This window comes from Rhinoderma darwinii, chromosome 3 (assembly GCF_050947455.1).
Source record: "Rhinoderma darwinii isolate aRhiDar2 chromosome 3, aRhiDar2.hap1, whole genome shotgun sequence".
Classification (NCBI taxonomy): Eukaryota; Metazoa; Chordata; class Amphibia; order Anura; family Rhinodermatidae; genus Rhinoderma; species Rhinoderma darwinii.
In genome coordinates this window covers 241,502,551-241,518,156 of record NC_134689.1, presented here as the reverse complement: position 1 = coordinate 241,518,156, position 15,606 = coordinate 241,502,551, and the positions used below count along the sequence as shown (strand labels likewise).

General features: G+C 41.8%; 1 protein-coding gene and 2 non-coding genes across 3 annotated transcripts; all 3 read right to left on the bottom strand.

The window, feature by feature from the left end:
- Nucleotides 1-1,119: 1,119 nt before the first annotated feature.
- On the bottom strand, nucleotides 1,120-14,765 carry OPN1SW (opsin 1, short wave sensitive). The gene is made up of 5 exons (XM_075855115.1): nucleotides 14,420-14,765; nucleotides 12,386-12,554; nucleotides 6,625-6,790; nucleotides 3,286-3,525; nucleotides 1,120-1,664 (listed from the first exon to the last, which is right to left on the bottom strand). Exons 1-5 carry the CDS (start codon nucleotides 14,763-14,765, stop codon nucleotides 1,536-1,538), a joined length of 1,050 nt encoding a protein of 349 aa, XP_075711230.1. The 3' UTR covers nucleotides 1,120-1,535.
- TRNAP-AGG (transfer RNA proline (anticodon AGG)) lies at nucleotides 5,205-5,276 on the bottom strand. Its single transcript has one exon. It is a non-coding gene; the product is annotated as a tRNA-Pro (tRNA).
- Nucleotides 12,102-12,175, bottom strand: TRNAT-AGU (transfer RNA threonine (anticodon AGU)). The gene has a single exon. It is a non-coding gene; the product is annotated as a tRNA-Thr (tRNA).
- Nucleotides 14,766-15,606: the final 841 nt, after the last annotated feature.

The window sequence follows — 15,606 nt, the reverse complement described above, 5'->3', positions numbered from 1 at the left end:
GTAGGAACAGAACACCGGTTTTCCCATTGAAATCAATGGGCAGATGTTGGGAGGCGTTCTGCTTCCGATTTTTCGCCTGTTTACAGTACGGGACAGTAGTTCCACGGAGAGGTAGGGAAACCTAGCGTCGTACGTAACTATGATTCTAGGAGCCCGGCTTCCTGCAGTGTGTTCGGTCCGGGATTAGCAGCCGAAATACGTCCGTCCATTACGGACCGAACATTCTCGTGTGAATCCAGCCTTAGAATGTTATGCTTTGTTTTCTAGAGTGACAATGATTGAGAACACATATAGCATGCTATATCAAGAATAATAAATACATCCCCACTCTTGTACCTGTATTTATATAAAATCAGATTCCAGATAAGCAATACTTTTCCTTTTGTTTCCATCACATGGCCAAGAATAATATGGCAAATATAAACCATCTACGTTGGGATATCTGAACCATGTCTTTAATAGATATAGCAAAAGTGGAAGTTAAAGGGATTGTCTCACTACAGACAACCCTGTTAATAATGAAGGTGGTTGTAGGCCAGGGATCCAAACTCTTGACACCCCTGGCCAACAGCTGATGGTGCTGGGGCAAGCCTTTTACGTAGGTAATATAGAATTATATTTAGTAGCCAGTTTATTTTAAGCACCATATATTTACTGACTATGTACTTGTACTATGAAGTCATCCACCTAGGGACAAAATTAATTTCTAAAGAGATTTACAAACTAAAATGTGCTGGAATTCTGGCTTCAATTGTACCAAATGTATTATGTTTCATACACACTTCTTACACCTCACTCTAAAATGTGTCTAGAAAAAAAGGGCATGGCTGAGTCGTTAAAGCTGCGTGCCATTGCTATGGTGAAAAGTGTCACATGTCTACAAAGAAGCACCAACTTTATCATACAGCATGTACCGCCGTGGTTAATTTGGTGCAGTTTCCGCCTGCCTATCTGGGCTAGTTTTATCCTGTCTAACTTTAGGACGGAAATTATAAATTTGTTCCACTGTTCTAAACAACAAGGTGCTTCAGATCATGGCGTATACATTTATATATATATATATATATATATATATATATATATATATAATTATTTTAATAACTCCTCACCGTAGGCTATGAATAAAAGGGGCTCCATTGATGACTTAGTCATCATGAAATTGGCTTTGTTGAAATTTCTCCTCAACTTGTCTTGTATTTATACATTATTGCTGATTGAATACACGTGTAATAAATGTAAGTTGGATGGCAAAGAACTTTAACCAGGAAGACATCTAGGCTTTTTGAAGCACTACTGATTGATTTGAAGTCTTGAGAGACCGCTACAGTCCATACGATGGCATGCAACTCAACATTTGCAAAATATAAATATTGATGCATAAATAATGCCTAGGGAGGTACATACATTGGGCAATATGAAAAGAAAAGATGTGTAAAATGTATTTCAGAATAATTTCAACTTCAGGACACCACTTGGGAGTTGATCAGTTTGTGATGGTTCAGGTGAAGACACATCCCTCGGTAAAATATTGGATATTAACTTCCAGATGGGCTGACCTGGCTGTGAGATACTGCAGACACCTCAGTTTTTTGGCTGGAAGTGGAAACTGAAGAATCATCAGTCATAGGTCTCCCACATACTGTCTCCATGATGCATCCCCGAAACTGAAAGAAAGAGAAACTTTATTTTTAGATTGGGCCTGTGTGGCATTATGCTCCAAAAATAAGCTGTGCAAAGCCGTAATGGAGTGGCACACTCTAGCCAACTCCGTTATTGCCATAAATGCACATATTAAAGTCAATGAATATCCCTATTGATTTCTTAAGCACCTATCCATCTGTTGAAGATCAATCACAACATTTATTTCACTATCTCCAGAATGGACAACCCTGACTTGCACCTTCGCTATAGACATAAGAAAATAAAACCAGTGACTAATAAATGTCTTGCCTTACTTATACCATTGATGTTCATTTGTGCAGGCAATGAACAGTCATACAATTTGTGTCTTCTACCTGTTTTTTTTTTTTTGTATCTACTAGTGAGGGCAGATTCAGACGAATGTTGCGTTTTTGCGCGCGCAAACAACGCAGTGTTTTGCGCGCGCAAAAACCACTTGACAGCTGCGTGTGTCATCCGTGTATGATGCGCGGCTGCGTGATTTTCGCGCAGCCGCCATCATAGAGATGAGGCTAGTCGACGCCCGTCACTGTCCAAGGTGCTGAAAGAGCTAACTGATCGGCAGTAACTCTTTCAGCATCCTCGACAGTGAATGCCGAACACAACATCGAGAAACCTGTTAAAAAAAAAGAAAAAGTTCGTACTTACCGAGAACTTCCCTCCCGGCCGTTGCCTTGGTGACGCGTCCTTGGTGACTTGCCTCTCTTGACATCGGCCCCACCTCCCTGGATGACGCGGCAGTCCATGTGACCGCTGCAGCCTGTGCTTGGCCTGTGATTGGCTGGAGCTGTCACTTGGACTGAATTGTCATCCCGGGAGGTCAGACTGGAGGAAGAAGCCGGGAGTTATCGGTAAGTCAGAACTTCGTTTTTTTTTTACAGGTTCATGTATATTGGGATCGGAAGTCACTGTTCATGGTGCTGAAACAGTTTAACTCTTTCAGCACCCTGGACAGTGACTATCTCCTGACGTCGCGTACCGGAAATTTTTTTGCCGGGTTCGGCCAAAACGAGTTCGGCTGAACCCGGTGAAGTTCGGTTCGGTTGTCCGGGTTCGCTCATCTCAAAGACACTCAATTTGGATGTTTGGAAACAGAAAAGCACGTGGTGCTTTTCTGTTTACATTCATCCTTTTGACAGCTGGTGCGCTGTTTCAGTCGGTTCTCACGGAAGTGCTTCCGTGCGACCTGCGTGGTTTTCACGCACCCATTGACTTCAATGGGTGTGTGATGCGCGAAATACGCGGAGATATTGAGCATGTCGCGCTTTTTGCGCAGCTGACAAACGCTGCGCAAAAAGCACGGACTGTCTGTACTGCCCCATAGACTTGTATTGGTCTGTGCGTGGCGCGTGAAAACCACGCGGCCCGCACGGACCCAATACACGTTCGTGTGAATCCCTCCTAATAAAGACACCACCATCCTAGTGTTATTTTACTACCCCAATAGTGTCACCAATTGCTCTCCCTTTTATGCTATGCTGTGCCTATTGTAGTAGCTACTGACGGCTATACACGCAAATGGCAAGTATGCTGTGTAAGACAAACAGGGCTATTTAGAACTTGGACAGATTTGAATTGGCCATGTGGCAATATCCTAGCCATTACCTGTTTGTTCATAAAGGAATATATGATGGGGTTGTAGACACAAGCACTCTTGGAGAAAAAAGCAGGGATTGTTACAAAACGCAAGTCTAGCCCATGGTTCCGGTGAGTCACCATGTACATGGCCATAGCCGCATAAGGAACGTAACATAGACAGAAGGATCCAATCATAACTATCACCATGCGAGACACCTCTTTTTCTGCCTTCTGGGTGCTGGCAGATTCCTGCTGTTGTGCAGCAACCTAGAGGAAAAACCATCGAAACATTATACAAGCCAAAAACACTCACGAGATCTAGGCTGCTAATATTCAGTATGGCAGATTTATCAATGTGTCATAAGTAGACTGACGTCAGAGGGCTCTGAAAACAATTGCAGGTGGCTTTGTCAAACAGTTGTGTATTTTTTGAGCTTGTCAAAAACAGCTAGGGCATTTAGAATTTTGTTTTTCAGAAGCAGAAGCATCTGTACTGGGGCAGTAATGTATTTACTCTCTGTTGAATATCCTCTATTGGAGTACCGCTGTTTGGGGTGCGCAGTTGCCAACTCTGCACGCATCCAGATAGCTATTTAATTCAGTGTGGCGCTACAGAGAGCATGTGTGCGGGTACATTCACTTTCTCATTACTTTGGCAGCTCCTATTCCGGACAAGATAGCTGTTCCCTGCTTAGTATATTGCAGGTAGCAGAGTCATTTTAAGGTTACTTACTAGGCGTTGAGACTTGACACTTGATAGTATGTGGTGACGGAGCCTTTGCAGAGAGGTGGCTAGTCCCCCCCCCTCTTATTTGATGCTGCCATGGCATGACTAGTTCAGGTCACATTATCTTAACTTTGAACCCAGAAACGGTATGTTCAGCTAATATGGATATTAAAGAAACTCCACAAATGTATTTATGGCCTTGAAATTGCTTTACAAAAATTATATCTTTCCCCGGCCTTGGTGGGTTTTCTGCTCAGGCAGATACACTATATGGACAAAAGTATTTGTACACCTACAGGAGCTTTTATGACATGGTGTTTGGCATTGTAATTGGTGATGTAAGGCTGGCATGCAGCTGCTCAGCCAAGGGAACCCATGTAATGAAGCTCCTGGGGCACAGTTTTTGTGCAGATGTTAATGCCAGAGGAAGTTTGGAACTCTGCAGTTATTGAGTCAGCAAAGCGTTGGCGACTTTTATGCACTAAGGCCCCATGCACACGGCTGTAGCTGTAATCCCGGTCTGTGATTACGACTGGCCGCGGACAGTCACCCGCATTTGTGGGCCGTGCTCCAATTATAAAGTATGGGAGCATGGTCTGCAAAATCAAAAAATAAGACGTCCTATTTTTTGCGGAGCCTTTCTACGGCCCGGACACCTTCCAATAAATGTACGGGAAAGTGTTCATGGGCAATAGAAATGTGTGGGTCCGTACTTTGATCCGCAATTACGGCCGTGTTCATGGGACCTTACCCAGTACTTGGCGACCCTGCTCTGTAACTTTACGTGGTCTGAGTTGCTGTGGTTCCTAAACACTTTCACTTTGCATTATTACCACTCACAGTTATGCTTGTAAATAAGTGGCCGGGACCAGCGACTGCGGGAGAAGGTGGGACGTGGGTCAGGCGGCACCATTCCAAAGGTGGGTCCCACATCAATCGGATATATTCACAGAATATGCCATAAATGTCTAAAGTGGGAATACCGCTTTAATGTAATTTGAAGCTAGGATTTGTGTACTATGTGTGAACTATGAAACACATTAGGTCGCTGTGGGATGTGACTTAATTAAAGAAGATGAAAGACAACAGTCTGTGCAAAGGTTGGCCAGTATAACTTAAAAATGCAATGTTATGAATAAAATGTACATTAAAAATAGTTTTGAAAATAAATGTTTAACCCACGATAAGGTACAAAGAACCCAAAAAAGTGTACAGAATAGGGCTCGTCCGGGATTTGAACCCGGGACCTCTCGCACCCTAAGCGAGAATCATACCCCTAGACCAACGAGCCATACATATAGAAAGATCTTGACTTTTTTAAAGTAAGAACATCTGGTTGCCACATCATCATTACAAGTAGTATAGATTTTTTTTCCCTCTGCAGGAGACACATACAGCCTCCCTCAGACATTCCCTACCACACTGTGCTAAATGTAACTAAAATCTCTCGTTTGGGTATTGTATACCCTCAATTAAATAAAACGAACACAATTGAATGCTAAGTACACCGTGCCCGATGTGAGCTTCGCAATGAATGCTTTGTCCAGGGGATGTTCGCATGTGCCTCTTACTCGGTTTCAACTGCTAGTCCAGTTGCGAGCTTGTCGGTATAATCTTTTACTTTGGATGTTGCTTTACTGGAATGTATTCCTTTGTTGGGGGCCATTACGCCAACCCCTGTATTTGCAACTTACATCCGTTATCTTGTGTTCACGATCATAGTTTGCACATTCTGGCATGTAGTTGCCTTTCTATTTACCTTTTGATTTTATGGCCACATGTATTTGTGATTACTATGCTACATCAGGGTAGTCCACCATCTAGTGCTCCTTAGGGCTGTTGCACACGACCAGGTGCCTCTCGGGCAGTTTTTCAAGGCATCCGAGTGACACCCGATACTTTTCACTGACCCATTCACTTCAGTGAGTGAATTGGGTCTGTAAAAATGGACCCGACTCTCCGATCTGTGGAAAGATGGAACATGTTTTATCTTTCCACGGATCATGGAGAGGACTCGGGCGACACGGTCGTGTGCAAGAGCCCTTAGGCCTTATGCACAAGACAAGGATAATCGGCCGTGTGACGGATGCTTTTTCAATGGCCCGTGATAAAATGGGATGTCCTTTTTTTGCCTGCTTTCCCAGATCCCTCAATACACTGAAGTCTTGAGGGATCGGTGAAAACAGGTCCAGCAACGGGTGCAAATTGGCTGTGCAAATTTTTGGGCACTGCCGATTTGACACCCATTTGTGTGAATACGGCTTAGTCTATTTGTGTACTCAGTCTTTTGGTACTTTAGTTATTTTTATTTTTTAATGTAACTAATAAAGCATTGGAGATTTTTGCTGGATTTTTCCTGCATGATTCATCCAAGTTGGTGTTGTGCATTTGTACATATATTTGGGACCTTTTCTTTTTTATATGGAAAAACAAATTAGCGTTGAGATTTAGCATAAACCCAAGCCCTTTTCATAGTCCTGCTACCACCCATTATTTTGCCCTCCCTAGTTTGGCATAATTGTACCCCAAAGCCAAAATACCTAGCTAGTAGATTACGGTCCCTCCCACAACAATATAAAGAGTGACCCCTCTGAGATACAACTACATCTGAAATATAGTACTTTCAGTAATAAACTTACCGCCCGTAGTGCTGCCAGTAGTTGTGCATATGAGAAGCAGATGAGGGTCAGGGGAATAACAAAACAGAAGATGAATATAAACCAGGTGTAATATTCACTGCGATACTTAGTGCCAACAGTGTACCAGTCTGGACCACATGAACATTGTAAACCCTCTGGCATATACCTGGGAGGAAATGGGAAAGAAAATGGTCAAATACAGATAATACCTTTAAAATAAAAAAATGGAAAAAAAGAATGAGAAAGTAGTAAACAATAGCTAACAGTGCATGTATGGTCTAAAACGTAACTCTGCTTTTGAAGACTTAGTGCTGAAGATGATAGCAGCAGTGTATGTCCACCTCTGAGCACCTTTTTTTTATATAGATATAACGTAAAAGTATATTAACGTTGTAAATACTTGCAATACTTATCTTGCACTGATACTGGTCATAGAGGACAGCTGACACCTCTGGCAGAGCTGGGGTTGTCCAGTTGCTAAAAATTGATGGCCTATCAATATCTGAGAGGTAGGGGGTACAACAACCTTGGATCCCCGTCGATCAGCTGTTTTGAAGGGGCCGCAACGCTTGTACGAGAGCTGCTTCCCCTTCATTCCTTATATGTGAGACGCCGACGCGCTTGTAGTGGCGGTTCATAGTACTACAGCCTTATTCCCTTGAAGTGAATGGGAGAAGGTTGTAATACTGTGAACCGCCGCTTCAAGCGTATCGGTGATTCACAGTGAGCTGATAATGAAGGTTAAAGAGGCTCGGTCACCACATTATAAGTGCCCTATCTCCTACATAAGGAGATTGGCGCTGTAATGTAGGTGACAGTAATGCTTTTTATTTTAAAAAAACGATCTTTTTTCACAACGTTAGGAGCGATTTTGGTTTATGCTAATGAGCTTTCTTAATGCCCAAGTGGGCGTACTTTTACTTTCGACCAAGTGGGCGTTGTACAGAGGAGTGTATGACGCTGACCAATCAGCATCATGCACTCCTCTCCATTCATTTACACTGCACTAGCGATATAGTTATATCGCTATGTGCAGCCTCATACACAAACCCTAACATTACTACAGTGTCCTGATAATGAATACACATGAAATCCAGCCTGGATGTCACGTGTACTCAGAATCCTGACAATTCTGACTCTTTTTTTTTTTGTGAGATTCCGGCAAGTGAAACCAAATCTCGCGAGATCACGGAGCTAAACGAGATTTGGTTTCACTTGCCGGAATCTCACAAAAAAAGAGTCAGAAGTGTCAGGATTCTGAGTACACATGACGTCCAGGCTGGATGGTCATGTGTATTCATTATCAGGACACTGTAGTAATGTTAGGGCTTGTGTATGAGGCTGCACATAGTGATATAACTATATCGCTAGTGCAGTGTAAATGAATGGAGAGGAGTGCATGATGCCGATTGGTCAGCGTCATGCACTCCTCTGTACAACGCCCACTTGGTCGAAAGTAAAAGTACGCCCACTTGGGCACTAAGAAAGCTCATTAGCATAAACCAAAATCGCTCCTAACGTTGTGAAAAAAGATTGTTTTTCTAAATAAAAAGCATTACTGTCACCTACATTACAGCGCCCATCTCCTTATATAGGAGATAGGGCACTTATAATGTGGTGACAGAGTCTCTTTAAGTAGAAGAAATGAAAGGGAAGCGTTTCTGATTTAGTTCTTCATGGTCGGAATGTGAGGAGATGGAATTCATGGACTCATTCGAAATACTATATTTAATTATGATCTTCAATGGCTAATTTGAGATGTGTTTTAATTGTATGGAGTGTCACTCTAATATGAACAGTATTGTGTGTTTGTTACTTATGTGTATTTTTGTTTTTTGTTTTTTTGTAATGTATAAAAATCTTTCAATAAAAATTTAAGATTTAAAAAAAAAAAAGAAATGAAAGGGAAGCAGCGCTTGTACAAGCGCTGCGGCAAATTCACAATAGCTGATTTTGGACTGCTGGGAGTCGGACCCCGACAAATCAGATATTGATGGCCTATCCTGAGGATAGGCCATACATTTTTAGGGACTGGACAACCCCTTTAAGTTGGCCATACACTTTAGATAGCTGTCGGCTGAATGATTGTCCGGCCGACAGCTATTCCTCCCAAATTCCCCATACACATGCACGCTTGGCTCGGCTGAGCGTGCATGTGTTTTCAATAGAGAGGAGGGAGAGATTGGGCATCTTGAAATTCAACATGCACGACCTTCTCTCCTCTGACATCTGATGTCGGTAGAGAGTCGGGACACTGCCAGACACAAAATCAGCGGGTTCGTCCGTCATACGTCTAATATTGCCGGCTTTACTTCCAGAGGAAGGACCTTTTTTCTACAAGCGGTCAACTTGTCGCTGTGCATAGTGGCAGATTTAGTCTATGTTGAAATTTATCTTATGTGTATGTCCCGTCTTACCACACATATTATAGTCCATTTACAATTCTGTACTGTTTGTTACTGAAAAACCATTGTTAACATCTTAGCTGAACTCCTATATATCAGTTCTGATTTTCTTACAGTACAGTTCACGGTGTTAAGTCTACACTCAGAGCTCATATCACCAGAGAGAGAGCTTTGAACAAAAACTAAGCTGCTGGGAGATTTCAGCTCTGAGGCCTGCAGAGCAGTGAATGCAAAGCTGGACTATAGCACAGGATGTTTTTCTCTCTCCCTATGGTAGAAAACATGTACAGTATACGCAGAGATAGTTACCTTATGTATATAGCCAGATTAACTCAGGGTCAAAACAAGATAAGTAATTCAATGTATTTGCAAGTTTTTTTAAATTATTTATGCCAAAAGGATACATTGACACACCTGGGCCACAATGCAAAATATGCCATTTAAAATATTAGTGGCAAAGAGGCCTTTAAGTGGCCATGAGGCACCCTCAGGTACCAGGGCCTGGGTGAGACTGCTACCTCAGCACCCTCTATAGCTACGCCCTTAGTTTATGCAATTTAATAAAATGTGGACAATGATTTTTAAAGCTGAACATAAGCTTTAAAAAGTATGTACATTTTTGCAAGTAATATATATTTTTTTTTTTTTATTGCTCCAGTGTATCTAAGAAAAAAAATTATGCAATATTTCAAATAGTGTTGATCAAACAGTCAAAAGTTTTTATTGCCTACAGCTCCTTTGATTCTGAAGATTCAGTAGGCTATCAAGAAGTAGGGGCATATGACTGCAGGATCAGACCACACACAGGGTTCATCTGTGGTCTGTAACACTGGGGATACGCTGTAAGTATTCTCATTTCAAATCTGATTATGTGGTCAAGCAAGTATTGGTGGAGTGGGCTAATTCCAATGCATCATCAAGGGTTCACCAAAATAAAGCTGGTACATTACTGTTGCAAGTAAACTGACTTCAGGGGCTCCTCCAGCAGAGGAATCCCCGGCCCGAGCATCGGCAAAGCTCTGGCCGGGGAATCCGGTCCAGGAGGATCCCCTGACATCACTGTCCATGGACAGTGGGCAATGGGACAATGGGAATCCCTGGCCAATGCGTCGGCAATGCTCTGGCTGGGGATTCCACTCCCAGAGGGAGCCGCAATGGATCTATCCATGGGGGGTGGCACTATCCATGGTGTGTGTGTGTGTGTGTGTGTGTGTGTGTGTGTGTGTGTGTGTGTGTGTGTGTGTAATATCTATAGGAGGATGTGTGTCACTATCTACATGTGGGTGTGTGGCACTATCTACAGAGGGCATTGTGGCACTATCTACAAAGGGCACTGTGGCATTATCTGTGGGGGAGTGTGGCACTATCTACAGAGGGCACTGTTGCAGTATCTAAAAATGGGCTGCCCAATCTTGACATCCTTGTGTCTGCCGAACACTGCCAACTGGGCAGCTAGACTGCATTTAGCAACACTTAAACTGGAAAACGAAATTGTTAAAAATAAACACGTGGAGTAAACTTGCAAATTTCCGGTAAGTTAAAATAGCTAATTCATTAACTATAATTTTGTATTGTATCAAATTTGAAAGTAATGCGGCCTGTCAACTTCAAGTTTTTTATATGTGCGGCCCATTTACCCGGCCGAGTTTGAGACCCCTGCTGTATAGGCACAACTCCATTAAAAGGTGTGACAGGGGTAAGTTGCTGCTTTCCCTGCGAGGCGGATCTTTTAGCACACAGCCGCCAAATAGTGCGATACAAGGAGCGGAAAAAACAGGGTAACTTTAGCACTGCTTAAACCTTACAGCTGGACACTTCAGTAAGCAGTGATCAATGGTAATATTTATTAGAAATATTAATCCATCAAATCAAATATTACCATTGATCACCACTTCCAGCACTAAATTATCCCTGTTTTTTTCTGCTCCTTATAGCATAGCAATGGTAACATGCTTCTAGGACAGGTATGCTGTTGCTTTATAACCACAAGATATTTTAACTTTATATGAATGACTTTGCTAGAAATTTTTTTTTTTAGCTGGTAATTCACCATAGATATCATAATGGAGAAATTAATTTTAAAAAAGAACTAATGCAAAGGAAACATTAAGTGGTTGTCAATAGCAACCAATCACATTACTGCATTTATCTCAAACCATGCTCAGACAAATGAGAGCTGTAATCTGATTGGTTGCCTTGGTGAATATTTTATTTACACTCATTTTTATTATCTGCTACTGAAAATGTACACATAACCTTGCAATATGTTCATGTGGTATAACTTGTAAGCATGGTTGCCAGTTTCACACATTTTATTACAAAAAGTCTGGGAGAAATTAGATTGTTCACGTACGTGCATGGAGAAATGTTTAGTTATGTTCACACATGATGGATTAGGCTTAGGGTGTATTCATATGGTGCGGTTTTGCTGCATGCATTTTTCGGTGAGATTTTCTGCTGTGTAGAAAAAAAATGTGGCAAAACTGCACCGTGTTAATACACCCTTAGGCCCCATGCACACGGCTGTGTAAAAAACAAGCGTAAAACACGCGTATAAAGACGCCCCGTAAAAAGAAGTCCCGTAAAAAGAAGTGCATGTCACTTCTTGAGACGTTTTTTGGAGCCGTTTTTCATTGACTCTATAGAAAAACAGCTCCAAAAAACGGCCGTAAAAAACGCCGCGAAAAACGCGAGTTTGCTTAAAAAAGTCAGAAAATCACGAGCTGTTTTCCCTTGTAAACAGCTCCATATTTCCAGACGTTTTTTGCTAAGTGTGTGAACATACCCTTAACAAAAACCCTATTCTTTTGTACTGGATGCTGAATGTCAGTGAATTTAGACGCAGAATTTGTGCCTAATCAACAACGTATGAAAATGGCCTAAACATCGTGTACTATAAAACTAGCAGCCAGGCATAGAAATAGTTCCACACGAGCACCCTGCAAAATCCTCTGGCTAAAATAATTTCTACAGTTGCTAATGCTAATATATCAGAAGCGCAGACACTTTCGCCAAAATGGGCTTTCCGATAAAAGCTTGCAAAACAGATAATAATAAAAAAAAAAAAAAAGCAGGCACTGCTGAGATTCGAACTCAGGATCTCCTGTTTACTAGACAGGCGCTTTAACCAACTAAGCCACAGCGCCACACGTTCACTACCCTCGTCTCATCTGTGTTAGACACAATAAGAAAGGAGATAACCTGGTATATTTTCTTTTGTTTCTATGTCTGAATAGTAATCTGGACATCAATAGTAACATATGATCTGAAGTTATGTAGTATGACGTCGGCCCTATGAGGAAAGGTCCGATAATCACAGAAAATGAAGTAGGAATGTAGATAAACGTAGCCATTACCTGCTCCAACCAAAGAACGGGGGTACAGACACCCCAATACCAATCAACCAGGTGCACAGGACAACCGCCAACGCGTGTTTCGAGCTGAAACAAAAGTTTCCCATGGGTTTGCAGATAACAATGTATCTTTCGAAGGCCAGAAATGCCAGGGACCAGCCGGTGACTAAACCTGAGGAAGAGAGTAGTGATGAGCCGTGACGAGGAGAAAATAACAGGGGGCGTCGGGTGAGTATAGATATATGTGCTTTCACCTATAGAAACCTAACTGTGCTGGCAGATGGGCGCTTGCCACACAACTGCTGCACCAGTCCTGCGCCCATGAGCGTTGTTTTTCATATTAAAATCAATACAAATACAAGATGTGCTAAAATCGCGGGAAAAAAGTGCATTTTTTTTTTATCTGTCTGAAAATCATATGTTCATATTATCGTTCAGGTTCTAGTCTTGGGGTATGTTCACACACAGAGTTTTCAGGCGTATTCCTGGGCGTAAATGCCTCGAAATACGCCTGAAAAAAACGGTAGCTGAACATCTACAAACATCTGCCCATTGAATTCAATGGGAAAAATGGCATTTCGTTCAGATGGGGTGTTTTTTTAAAGCCGTTTTAAAAAACTCCCTGTAAAAAAAAGGAGCATGTCACTTTTTGAGCCGTTTTTGAAGCTGTTTTTCATTGTGTCAATGGAAAAACAGCTTCAAAAACGGCTGAAGATCAGAGGCTGTTTTCCCTGAAAACAGATCGTCATTTTCAGCCATATTTGACTTGGCGTGTGAACATACCCTCAGGGCATGTGCACACGCTTACTAAAAACCATCTGAAAATAAGGAGCTGTTTTCAAGGGAAACCAGCTCCTGGTTTTCAGACTTTTTTTTAAGCCACTTGCGTTTTTCGCTGCATTTTTTCTCCCGTTTTTGGAGCTGTTTTTCTATAGAGTCAATCAAAAACGTTTCCAAAAACGTCTCAAGAAGTGACATGCACTTCTTTTTCGTGACTATTTTTTTTACGCAGCTGTTTTTCAAAACGGCTGCGTAAAAAAACGGCCCGTCGGAACAGAACTCAGTTTTTCCCATTGAAATCAATGGGCAGATGTTTGGAGGCGTTCTGCTTCCGATTTTTCGGCCGAAAATAAGCCGTGTGCACATACCCTAAGGATTAGAAGTGTGTAGGCCTCTTTTCTAGTTTATTCTATTTTATGACATTAGATGTTTCATTTTCCATTATACTAAGCAGTTCATACATGATTTATTTGTGTGTTTCCTCAGTGGCTTTCTGAGGCTGTGTTCACTTCAGCGCGGTCTTTCCATTGCGGGGTTCCGTCAGAGGTTTCTGTCAGGGTAACCCCTCAACGGAAAGGTAAACGGAAACCTTAGCTGCCGATTGCATCACCATTGATCTCAATGGTGACGGAAACGTTGCTAATGATTTCCGTTTGTCACCTCCGACGGAACCCCTCAACGAAAAGTCAACGCTGATGTAAACAGCCCCTAATTCATCTTCCATTTGTTCCTTCATTCAACTGTTTATTTCTATGGACCAGACCCTCTTAACACTAGGGCTATGGCATCATGACACTGTTCCTGTTGTAGCCTATACCCAACAGCTGTTTTTTTCTATAGGTGTGCAGTGTGGTGGGGACTTCAACCTTGTGGCAATGCCAATAGCTTTGTTTCTCTAGGGCATGGGTCTCCAATTTGTGGCTCTCCTGCTGTTGTGGAGCAAAAACTAGGGAGCCACAAGTTGGAGATCAGAACTCTAGGATGTCCCAGGTTGAATCTGAAGCAAATGTGTGGTGTCCTACTGATAGGACTAATGGTGACCATAGTGTGTGGTCCTAGATGCACATCTCTACAAGATCACTAACTACACTGGACTTGTTTAATACCAATGAACCCACCACCAATGACCTATATCTGCTCTCCACAACTTGCGTCCCTCTACTTCATCTTGTCTGTGCAAAGAAAAGCAATACTGGCAAGGAAGAAATTGAAACACAACGTTGCATTATGTTTTTGAAGTCTAAAGCATGGTCTTACCTGAGAGTGTGCCAACGAAGCCCTCAATAGAGCAGACAGTCTTGCCAAAGACAAAATACCCTTGGCAGCTGGAAACAAAAACAGTGAAAATGGAAAAGATACAGATGATGAGTCCAGCCACCGAGATGTTCACTAGGATGTAGTTGAGTGGTTGCCGAAGTTTCTTGTATTTTACGGTTACTACCAGTACAATAGAGTTTAAGGGTGTGCCAATGATGAACACCACACCCATAAATATGGCCTGTAGGTTGAATGCCCATTTTGGTGCAATATGATATTGAGGTCCATCCCAGGGACCAACATCAGATACATTCTTAAAGAGGTAGAATTCCTCGTCCCCCAACATCCCACCCTTTCTATGTATGCACGATTATCCGCGAGTTGCCCTGTTGCACGGTTTTATAGGGACTCTTCGCTGTACAATCCTTTTAAGTACTCATCAGGATCAGCCAATAATCCTACTCACCCCGAAGGATTTATGGATGTTGTGTTCTTAGCAAGATGTAGAAGTACAAGTAATGCCTGCTGGAGGACAGATTAGGATAGGGATCCATTAAGGGGAGTAAAGTGCTTACCAGCCATTTGTACACCAGTTTTTGGGATGCAAAATCAGAATTGTAACATTTGTTTTTAGACCATATTTATACACCATGTATATGGAATCACACATATTTAAGCTTTGAGTTACGTTAATGTTTTAATTCACCATGGTCAAACCAATCAATTATTCAGATTTTTTTGTCGGCTATTTGTGGGTTTTAGATTTTTATTTCACAATCTACTCCTCTGTTTATACCAGTTTCTATGGGGGATGAGTTCCGGTAATACACTGAAATACATATAGTTTTACATAATTTTTAAACGGTAGAGAAAATGTTTAGATGTATCTACGGCAATACACACAAAGCGTGATAATTAACCAGTCATAATATTCAATCTTTATATATATATATATATATATATATATATATATATATATATATATAAAAATTTATTTCTCTTGTCTGTTCTTTATGCACAGCCAAACGACGGGACCAATCTACACCAAATTTGGCTCATAAGTAAATTAGGCGCTTTCAATAGATTTCCACCTCTACAGGCCGTTTTTTTTACGCAATCAATAGTACAGTTGACAGCGCTATTGAGGACTGACTTAGTGTAGTTTAGTCAGTCTGGGACCAATGTTT